General features: G+C 39.7%; 1 protein-coding gene across 11 annotated transcripts in view; it reads left to right on the forward strand.

The window, feature by feature from the left end:
• Nucleotides 1-11,852, forward strand: part of LOC123760612 (dynein axonemal assembly factor 11) — a 68,972-nt gene that overhangs the window by 42,751 nt on the left and 14,369 nt on the right. For 9 of the 11 annotated variants that reach the window (XM_045746333.2, XM_069328346.1, XM_045746335.2 and 6 more), the window contains 3 exons: nucleotides 185-343; nucleotides 4,576-4,716; nucleotides 9,317-11,852. The exon at nucleotides 9,317-11,852 is cut by the window's right edge and continues 1,205 nt beyond it. In XM_045746333.2, coding sequence (XP_045602289.1) covers nucleotides 185-343; nucleotides 4,576-4,716; nucleotides 9,317-9,427 — 411 coding nt within the window. In that variant the 3' untranslated portion in view covers nucleotides 9,428-11,852. The remainder of the gene's footprint in view (nucleotides 1-184; nucleotides 344-4,575; nucleotides 4,717-9,316) is intronic. The other 2 variants (XM_069328342.1, XM_069328341.1) reach the window with 2 other exon arrangements.

Consider the following 11,852-nt stretch of genomic DNA (forward strand, 5'->3'; position numbering starts at 1 on the left):
TGGGGAGCAGTGTGAGTAGTGTGTTTGATAGACAAGCATGTACCAACTATGTAGTGAAGAGAAATAATTTAGTGCATTGAAGCTAAAAGCAGTCCTGAATCGAGGAATAGTAGACATAAAGAGGACTGATAAGGGTACGGGATAATTAGATAATTGCATATTATATGCCAGTTATATTTTTTAGTGTGATACCGAGGAAAGAGAGCGCGCTTACAGCCGAGGTGATGGCTATGGATATGCTGCTCCACCATATGAAACTCAGCGAAGTCCAGGAAGCTTTGAGCAGAGAACGGCACCTCAACAGGATCCTCGTTTCACTCAGCAAGCTCCAAATAGAGTACCAGTAAGTAAGAAGTTTCTGTCTCATTTAACAATATCCTTTAGTTTAGGAATACTCTTATGTTGTAGCAAATCTTTAACAGCACTTAATATGTAGTATTAGGATATTATGTACATCTATATGTGCATTGTTTTAGGCACAGGTTCAGCGAGATTTCACAGATGTAAAGTTAAAACCTGCTTGTAGTATCAACCAGATTTTGATGCAGACTTTTGATTCAAATAATATATACAAAGATAGAGGAAAGACCCAAAACATGTTTCGTCTGAAAATTTGGTTTTAATACACTTACACATTATTATACAAGGTTATACAGTTACATGTATGATTGTTTACAAAAAAATGAACATTAAGAGGACATAGAGGAAGTTTGTTCCCTAGAGGCTGTAGATTTCTTCGAACTCCTCCGACGTTGGGCAGGAACCAAGGACGCAGCGGGCATTTCCCCACCGGATCGCGACATTGAGGTGCTGGAAGAGAAAACTGCCGTTCTACGGGTCTCTTGTAGTGTCATTGAGCCTGGAACCAAGATCCATAAAAAACCTTCTTGCGTTCTCTCCCCATGGGCCTAGGGTCTCAGATCCTATTGGAACGAAGTTGTACCGGTGATTTAATTCCCTGCACTTGGTTGACTTGCATCTTTCTCAGTGTGTCGCCGCGGCTCCTGCTTGAATGGCAGAGAGGTTGATGTATGTGGTTGCCAGGGTGGATACGCAAGTATAGTCCCATGCCAACTGTCTGCCACCCTTCCAAGGGCGCAGTGTGATTCCGTCTGGTCGGCCGGCAAAGATAACAGAGTCACGGTTCAATAGATTGCGGGACTCACTCTCTGCTGGACACTGGGCAGAGGCAAGGCTTCTCTCAAGGCTTAACCTCCTGATTTTCTACAGTGCAGGCCATGCAATCCATATTCGTCAGCATCTGCCTCACCGCAAATACACCTATGAACATTGTGGATAGGGACAGCAAAGCGGAGAGCAACTGCAATACGAAGTTCCTGCGGATCAAGACGTGTGCCTGTCGCAGGCATAGGGACTGCCAAAAGGAAGTTTCCTGCATGGGGAGCCTGCACAGCTGTGAGGCATGCATGATCACTGGGGGTTGTTGCTGCCTCCAGCAGAGCTGTGGCTTCTTTGTCTTGGATTCTTTGGTTTCTACCCCACACTTAAACATGTATTGGATCTTTCCTTCACCTTCATTCAAGCACTATGGCATTGTAGTAAGTTTCTCAATAATATCTGTGGTATGGTTAGCACGTGCTTCAGAAGCAAGACAGTGTGGGTTCAATTCGTTGGTAGGGTGGGACAACTGGGCACTTTGCTTTTCCTGTTTGCCTGTGTGCATCCAGCAGTAATTGGGGTAACATAAGTACGGTATACCAATAGAGGAAACTGCGAATGTTTTGTAGTTTGACATTCTTTTTCCCTTGAGAAACTGCACTAGACTCAACAAATCTAGTTCTGCCTGCAACTCGAGACTGTAGTTTTTTTGGCAATTCTTAATTAAAAAGTCAGTCATTTTAACATGAGGTACCCCACACAGCACTGACTTGAGTTACAAATTTCTCAATATCTTTAATGTGCATATATATGTGTGTATTTCTTGGGGAGCCCTTTTCAACTCCCTGAAGCTCTCACCGACTCCCCACTGCTGGGTCACATCAGTCTTAGGAGTCCTGTTTGACTCAATGGAGACCACAGCCAGAACCTGGCCCCTCTTCACAGAGGTACAAGGAGTTGGTGACTATTATCGATACTTCACCAGGAAAGCAACCAGAGTCGGTGCAGTTTGCAGACAAATGAAAGGTTCACAGGAAACAAAGCACCAAAATGGCCAAATAACTCTGCAAATCATTTGGGAAAAATAAGTAAATCGCTCTAACAAGCATCAATCCATTTGTACCAATAGCCATCACCAGGCTGCCTGGAGCTCCTACCCCACACTTGCTCCATCTCTCAGTCCTGTCACTAATGTGGATGCTTGCAGTGTTCTTCCCAGGTCAATCTTCAGTGGGTCCCACTACTTCTAAGCCAATTGCTGGCTATCCTTCAGACTTAGTTCTGCGTGGGCCGTTTATTTGTGCATTGTTCTCTTTTGGTACCTTCTTCACCGGGAGGAGGAAGTCTCACCTTGGGTGGTGCACGAGTCGTTGACTCCTTTGTGTAGGCCCTTGACTGGAGGCAACTTATGTGGTTGTAAGTGTGGTGTGGTAAGGTGCGCACACACACTTGTTTAATACAGCACACTGCAAACACCCTTCCTAACCACATTTACAGGCTGCATTCAGTGTCCATTCTTTCAGCAAGCATCTCTAGGGCCCAGTATCCTGCTTGACTAGCCATCTTCAGGCCTGGCAATTTTCCCTGCAGGTCTGCAGCATGGCTTGTGATGGTTCTACCTGTCGAGTCCCTACTTGCTGCTTGCAAGTTTGTCAGGTGCTCATTAGTCTGTTGTCCAGCAATCATACTCTCTCTCTTTGCCTCCACCATGCTGCCTGTTAAGTCAGTGACACCAATGACCAAGGATCCTGCATGACAGGCACATATAGTGTCTCCATTCTCTCTCGCATATCTCATTATGAAGCTTGGCGTGCAGCTGCTGCTTGACAGGTGTGGTTTTCCTGTGTTCAAGATTTGTGGCCTATTGCTCATTTGGATGCCCTGCAGTTAGTCCCTGGTTTGTTTCTGGGTGTTGGTGTTCTCTGCCCGAATTACTACAGTTCGATGGCACAAGCAATTGAGCCATCTGTTCCCAATGGGGATGCAGAACTCCGGCTTCACAGCCCCATTCTCTGATCCGTCCCATTAAGATGGCACTTTCAGTCCTGGACATTAGTTATGGAACTTGGCTTTGCCCTGTCACCTCCCCTCCCCCACCCCCCTTTTTTTTTTAGCTGGTTCAACTGACATTCTGAACACTGAAAATGGTAACTTTGCTAAATAACATAATTTTAATAATGTAGTAGTGATTAGCTACTACATAAATCCAGCTACTACATAAATCATAAAATACAATATTTACAGCAGAAAACAAATATTCTTGGAGCCACTAAGCTACATATTAAGTTATCACTAAACATCCAGTATTAACTCATAATCAACTGAAGAAAAACATGAGCAGAGTGAAACCAATCCCAACCTTTTACTTATATCATTAACCAAATACTGACATGTATACTGGGTCTGTGAGGAGTTCAGAATGTTTCCTCCAATGTCACATGTTCTCACAACTGCCCAGCTGGTGCCAAGGTGGGTTGAGGCATCTGTAAACATGCATACTGTTCCTAGTTTGTAAAATATCATTCGCCCCTTCATTTAGCAGAATGATGATACAGTATTTGTATATTATGGGTGTGGCTTAGAGAATCGTGCAGGCAGCACTCACACCATGTACCAGAAAAATTTGCTCGGGTGCCATTGGTTTGCCATCCCCTGGTCTAGGTACTGTATATAGATTGGTAGTGTGTGTTCAGTAAATAATTTAGTGTATAGGGAAGAATTATGTAGGATTATATAGAAATCATAAATATGTATAGGATATAGGAGTTTTCAGTTGCATATTGTCCTGGGGACCATTCAGGCTTGTTCGCATTTGTGTTCCTCACGTGTGCCCCAAAGAATGAGGTGATTTGGTAAAATGCTATGCCCAAGATTACTATCCGAGTGCCGGCGGTGGGGTGGTTCAAATAGCCTCAGCTATCACCTCATTATGTCCGGTCGTGATGGTCAAGTGGATTAAGGCGTCTTGTACATACCAGTTGCGTTGCTCCTGGGAGTATGGGTTCGAGTCACTTCTGGGGTGTGAGTTTTCAGTTGCATATTGTCCTGGGGACCATTCAGGCTTGTTCGCATAGGATATAATGTTCATAAAATTTTAGGTTTTGATGAGATGAAGGTTTTGATGAATTGGGTTCATGATAATATTCAATTGTTATAAAAAGCTAAAAACAGCGTGGAAGTCTTGATTCAGTCTTGTAAAGTTTTGTTTATATCTGAATTGGGGAAGAAATGTTGTTAACAGGCTTAGAGGAATAGGTGATGGTCTTAAAATTATATTTTCATTGCTCTATTTTACATCATAAAGTATTTGTTGAAGAGTTTTCTGAAATATCTAGACATTAGATATTGGGAGTTTTGTTGTATGTCATTATTACTAAAGTGCAGTCAGCTGATAGCAGTGTTTAATAAATACAGGTACAGTAATTGTAATTTCTTAACCTGACTCTGTTTTTGTAGGCTGACAGCAGTGTTGTGGTACAGCAGCACTATGATAATGCCTACCGTCGCGCAGAACAGCAGATAGATACCATAACACGAGCTGTGGCCTCGGAACGGTCTTCCCCTACCAAGCCTTATCCAGCCAGGCCTAAGACTCGGGTAAGAAAATTTTTGGATATTTTTGTGTTTACAGTATTGGTGTAATAAAACTGATTAGTTTGTAGCCTAGTCAAGTCAGTATTATGGTCCTTTAGCTTGTAGGTATTTTAATTACAGTATCATCATCAATCTTTCATGAAGTAGTTGCAAAAACCCTCTAATATCCAGTTATATAATATTGTAAGTTTTACTACTATTTACTGCTTAAATGTTTAAATTAACAGGTAAATTTGTCATGTCTTTTTGTAAAGTTAAGTTGTGAAAACCGTAATAATCTGCTGTTTTAAAGCATACAAGTTGTATTTGTGATACAGTATCACTAAAATTTAGTTTAGCAACAGTTAATAATGAAATAATGATAACTTGATGCAAGTAATCTCTCACTCTTCATAAGATCTGTGACTATTTGTAACCCTAAACAAGTGTGCAGACTGCCCAATCCTTAATAATTTGTTGAATGTACTGTACTTGGTGATGGTTTATCTAGTTGCTACTTAATGTTATAAGACCCCTGGCAAGTAAGCATTTGGGGGACTGGGCTCTTGTTTGGTGTTCAATTTTTTATACTGATGATTATTAATTTACTTAGGTTATTTTCACTCCTCTGCAAGTCTGATCAGTTGAAGGCATATTGACAAGTTCTTAACCAGTGAAGACAGATAAATTGCTTTAATAAAATAATTAAGAATGTGAATTATCTGTACAATGAAATCCTTCTTTGCATTAATGTGGACTGGATTCCTTCAATGTGACAGCTTCTGATGTACATACCAATTTCTTATTCCTTGTCATCTTTTATATACTATGCTGATAATACAAAAATATGGCTGTTATGAAAAGCTCCTTTCTAACACTTGGTTGTTCTTAAGGTAATATCCACTGTATTAGTTGGCTGGGATTAGAAACAATTGGGCAGACTTTCAGACATCAATGCAGCAGGGAATGTTTAACCCTTAAACTGCGCATGGCGTATATATACGCCATGAGTAACATGTCCCACGGTGTGCATGGCATATATATATATTCGCCATAGGGTGCCAGGCACGATTCAAATGGCCCGCGGCTACACGGGGTTCACATTAGCTTCCTCGGGGCTCTTATAAACATGTTTAAAAAAAATCGTGGACAATATTCTCCGGTGTGAGAGGCACAGTACTGTTGAAGCAACCAAGGCTGGTGCATGCAGCATGAGTTAACAGCAGCTAACTGTTCAGCTTGTGACTACAGCATCGCCTAAAAATGTCAAAGTAAATATGTAACTGCTATTATTTAGAGATGACAATATTACAGATGATTCCTGACTGTGATAAAAATTACCAGGATTGTGATAATAGCAGGATTGTTGTGATAATTAATGCTGTGTGGGAGTAGTAATGCTGTGGGAGGGAGGGAGATACCATCATTTACTGACTTGTGTGGCCACCTGTTATTGTCTGCATTCACCATACCAGCTCACTGGTTCTCTATGGTGAAAACAAATGTAGATACTTATATATAATGTGTGTATTAGTGTAATAACAGCAAAAGGATTAGTTGGGAGGAGCCATTTGGGTGATGAAGGTCGCATCGTCTGCATGACTTGTCTAGCTGTGTAGAGGGTGGCCACTATGCACTCTACAAGCCTCGGTGTACAGTTACGGTGCATACAACATGTAGATACTTATATATAATGTGTGTATATAGTGTAATAACACCCCACACAGTATTGTTGGGGAGAAATTTAGTGTGCCTGACCTTGAATGAGGGGAGGGAGGCTGCCGCCAGCTGACTGTGAGTGTAGCGATGTCTCTTAGTACCTGAACTAACTATATCAGCTTAATTGTACAGTTGTGGTGAACAAAACATGTAGGTACTTAAATATAATGTGTGTATATAGTGTAATAACTGCAAAACTATTTGTTTATTGTTTTATGAACGTAATAATTGAATCACTAATATGAGCACCATACTTTTGAGTATAGCGATGACTCACACATTTTATTATATAAATCTATCACACTACACACTATTGAATAATATTACTGCAAAAAACTAAGAAAAAAATCAGAGACATTGAAATAATTAGGTAATATCATCTTTGTGGCAACTCCCACCTGTCAGCTCTGGTGACGCTGACCGCCTCTGACGACCACTCTGTCAACGCCCACATTTTGCCAGACTTCCTCGGCCTATTGCGCCCAAAATATGTCACCTACGATTTTTTTTCCCCCATGCTCAGGGAACACAAATTAACATTTTTAGAAGACAAAAAAAAATTAATTTTTTTTTTTTCTTGAGCACAGGGGTGTAAATCTCCTCAGGACCTCTTAGCAGCTTAAGGGTTAAAGTAGTCCCTGCATTTTTTTTATATTAAGAGCACAGAATACTCAGTGGAGCTTATGACCTCCAGAAGGCTAAAAAAAACACAAACTTAGACTTAACAAGCCTTCCTGGCATTACAAGTTTACCATTAGAGGAATTATTCCTCAATGGGTCGCCTGCTTGCCTATGCCAGCCATCTGGCGATGGCTGCACCTCACCCACAACAGTGTTTACTCAGCAGAGCAACACCACATTCTTCCAGACAGTGGCAGGTTAGTTAAGTAAATGAGGAGCAGATTTCTCTTCAGTGATGTGTTCCATCCTTTGAAATAGTTTCTAGCACACAGGACTTAGTATTAAGTGTATATGTAATGTTTTTGTGTATACTTGCAGGGTTGGGCATCAGCTTTTAATCCCATCTTCTAAACAATTTATAGTTTATTGCAATGACCCAGTTCTCTCATTTGAATCTACAGTACATATTTACCCTGCATTTTGTTATCAAGTTAACTTCAACCACTTCTTCCTTTAACTCATTATACTTATTTACAATTCTTAGTTCTGAAAAGAGTTATTTCTGCAATCCATGCAACTTGCCTATTTCTCTAGTTTTCATTGTTATTAGTTGCAATGGCTAGGCACCTTTCTTGATAATTCCTTCCCTCTAGTTTCCATTTATTTATCCTCTTTCTGCTGTGCCTACTCTTGAACATTGGTTTTTATCTTTGTCAATTCCCCTTAGAATCATGTATATCATCATAGATTCTTATGATATATTATCAAAAATATTTGACAAAATTATTTTCAAACGGACTGTTTTGCGGTTCTGTTCTGATGTGTTCACGGACGCGTTGTGTCTCAGATGGGGCTTTGTGACCAGTGCTCACCAAGCCTGCCAGGCCCACCAGGGGCAGTGGGGCAAATCCTTCTGTTGGGCTCACAGCACGGTGCAGAAGTTTGCTGTGGTTTGGCTGTGGCTTCGAAGAGTTCGACCATCCAGCTCCATTCGGACTGTTCCCTGGTGGTTCTTTGCCTGTACCGCGGGGATTCGGGCAATGAACCAATGGTCTTTAATGGCGAAGATTGAGATGGCCGCTTTCCGGAAGGTCCTTGGGTCATTGATGCTTGGTTGGTCAGGCTGGGGGTTGCATCATGTGTTGTGTCCTGTTGTGGCTCTTCGCTATTACATGCGCACCTTGGCGTCTGTGGCCAGGGATGCGCTTTGGGTTGCTCCGGTTTCCCTTATTCCCTGTTCCTGGGCTTGGATCTCCCAGGTAGTCTGCAGGGCCAAGAACGCAGGGTCGTCTAGCCAACCTGCGTTCTGTCCTCGTGCCCATGATGTTAAGAAGTTTGCTGCTTTGGCTGCCGTGTTTGGCAACATTTCTTGAGCTGATATTTGGGCACGGGGAATTTGTAGGTCAAACAGAGTCCTGGCTGCCCGATATTTGGTTAACATTCTGCTCCTGAGTGTTCATGTGTGGCTTTGAGTTGCAGGTTGTAGCCAGTTGTTTCGACTTCAAGTTGAGGAATGTGGTGGCCGCCTCCCGGGTAAGTTCCTCTTTTCCTTATCTTTGGTTATGTAGCTCCAAGAAGTCGAAGGGGCTCCCCCCAGAAAACCAGCATTGAATGTAATGAAATGCCATTTTCTGGGTGAGCCCTGGAAACCAGGGGCTCACCCAGGGAGAATACCAGGGAGGGTACCAGGGAGACTGGTACCCTCCCTCCCTCCCTCCGGTCGGCAGTTTTTTGCATTGTTTTTATGCTTAGCTTCCGAACTGAAGTGCTAGGTAGCTGGCACAAGGGGGGGATTCCAGGGCTTCCCCCTTCCCCTCTTGGATAGGGGAGGGGAGGGCTGCACAGACAAGCGGTTTGATGTTTCCTTGTTTGCTTGTTTCTTTGGAATTAGAGGGAGTTCTACCTCTGTGTTCAGTTTTAGTTTGTAATTTTCTTGCCATGTGGGATCTGTTTTGATATGCCAACCTTTCTGGGTGCCTAACCTTGGTCGATGGTAGCTAAGGAAAAAAAAACCACAGAGGGGATTTTCTAGGGTCATTTCTCTCTGTGCCTCCCTGTCTGAGGGGGCCAGGTTCTGGCTCGTGGTTCCTGGTAGGCTGAACTCCATAGACTAATGCCCCGGTCTAATAATTCTTACATTAGCCTGATAGCTCCAGGGAGCCTCTGAGGCTAGCCCAGAAAATGGCGTTTCATTACATTCAACACAAGTTTTTTAAGGTTAAGTAATCCACAGCAAGCAATCACTAAACACATTTAATAGCCCAAATCTTTCTAAATGTTTCAGAATGCCAATTTGTTGTCTGCCGTGTTATGTCTGATCAAAGAACTTGACTACACAAGTCTAGAAGTAGTGGAGATGGCTGTAAGGTGTCGTATGGAGGAATTAGATGATTAAAAGTAGCAGAGTGCCAAGATCCTTGTCTTCTGTGGAGAGTAAAGTACTGTCTGAGTAAATGTTTTATACTGAGTAGCCAGTGTCTGGATTTAATTTTTTCTCTCATAATGACTTATTTGACCTTTAAAAAAAATATTAAAATATGCTATTTCATAATACTTATTGAAACATATTATGGTATAGTATTTAATGTTTACTTGCTGAAGTTTAAGTTTTTTTTTATACCATACAAGTTTTGTTTTGCATTAAATTTTATATAATAAAATCTTGCATATTTATTCTAGGATTGTCATGAGAATTGTTTGTCATTACTGTATTTACCTCAGCAGCACTGTTTAACTTTGAAACCAAATTGCACCCATTATGAAGTAGAACAGTTCCAGAGTCTGAGATTCTCACTGAGCTGGAAGGATGAAATCTTTCATCATTCTGGCATTTTAAACATTTTGGAAATTCATTTATTAATGATTCTCTTTAAGCTTTAATATTATGTTGCTTAGTACTAGTAACTTTTGACATTAAGTTTAGTTTTAACTTAGAATATAATTTAAGTAATCCCCAGCTGAGTATTGAAGCTAACAGTACAACTATCATTAGGTACTTAATGTGTTCGTTACTTTTCTTCTGTAGGATTTTGTGTTCACATCCATATTTGTATAAATGCATGTTTTGTTTTGTGCCAAAATTTTCTTATCAAGATATGGCATGTAATATTGCCCTAGGCTGTTATTAGCTAAACACTTGTTGGTTGATTTATGAGGAATATTGGATGTAAATCTAAAAGCTATGTTTAAAAGGATTTCATAAGCATATGGAAATATTAATTTGAATTGTTCACAAATCCTTATTATATTTAGGTTTGAGTTTTGTTGTATTGTAAGTATTAATTTTTACTGATTTTTTCCGTAAGTTATCCAATGAAAGGTCATATTCTCCACTTATAAAGTGATCTGAAGTTAAAATTCTAGAATCTCTAAAGAATCTATATGGCAGCAGGTTAAAAAGTTTGTTGTCTTTGTGTGTGACCTAATAACACACATGGAAACCAATATTTGCAGAATCATAGTAATTAAACGTTATTTTAATAGTTTAATTAGGTATTTGAAAGGTTTCAGGTTACTTTGACTGCCATACTTTTAATGTGACCACATTATGATGATTTTTTTTGTATGTACTAAACTTCAATAATATTTACATGCATATATTATCATTACCCACATTTCCCAGTTTCATAGGGTGGGGAATTCAAGATTACTATTATATTAATTTTTCCTGCTCCCAAAGTTACTTGGAACCTTAAATTTTAGGGTCTTAGCAGACCCACAAAATATGTGAATTTATCTGCCAAAGAACTCAAAACAGTACTGGGTATATCGGTTTATATTTGCAGTCAAACAAGTTAAAAAGTAATGTATATTTGCCAAATTATAAGATTTTTCACACGTTTTTCAGGCAGGTACTGTAATGTTACTTTTTTTTTGTTACAGATGTGCACTTGTTGCCTTCAAATAAACTAGGATCTAAAGCTTTAATATTAAAATGGTGATATTTTGTGCAATACAGTAAATTATCATATTTAAATTAGTGTTATATATTTGATACCCTTATGACTCAAGAAGTTTCCTGATAAATTTGGGCTTAAAAATGGGATCAGGGCTTCTGGAATAATAGGAAGTAACTTAGATGGATCTAATTCTCAGAAATGTGAGAAAGTTGTAGTGCACAAACATTGAGATGTTTGTATTAATTCTTTGGTACTAGACATCATTCATATTTTATTTATTTATTATTTTTTTAAGCAATTTAGTGCACTATATGGAAGCTCTGGATAAAGCTGGCTAATTTTGTTTCTCTGGCAGAGTGCCATCTCATATATTAGAGAGTGGCATAATAGTATCTGCTAGTTATGAAAACCAATTATTGTTGTTAATACAATACCAATGTAAATGTAAAAAAGCATTGGTTGCTGTTGAATAATTTTATTGAAATAGTACAATGATACCCGAGTGAGTTGGAATGATCAAGGTTGCTAAAATTAAAATGGCTCTAGGACATTTTATCCATCCATTATACAAAAAGCATATGGTTGTATTACCAAAGTGATATGATTATTTTTAAGGGTTATTTTTATATCTAGGATTTTGTTTATTAATGCAGTGTGCAAAACAAACAATGAGTTCTTCATTAGTTCTCGACTCAATTTTGATAGTTCTGAAGTACTGTACCAGTATACTTGTGGATATTCTTGGTGTATATAATCCCATAAATTTAGTATGCAAGTATGAAGTCCACAATAATAATCCTCATATATTTGAGTGCAGCACTTCAATAATTTTGATGGCAGATGATGCCGTATAGGTCAGAAAGCACATTCTTCTGTAAAGAAATGAAGCCATTAAGTTCATAATAATAGAGGAAATGTCAT

Source organism: Procambarus clarkii, chromosome 21, assembly GCF_040958095.1.
Source record: "Procambarus clarkii isolate CNS0578487 chromosome 21, FALCON_Pclarkii_2.0, whole genome shotgun sequence".
Taxonomy (NCBI): Eukaryota; Metazoa; Arthropoda; class Malacostraca; order Decapoda; family Cambaridae; genus Procambarus; species Procambarus clarkii.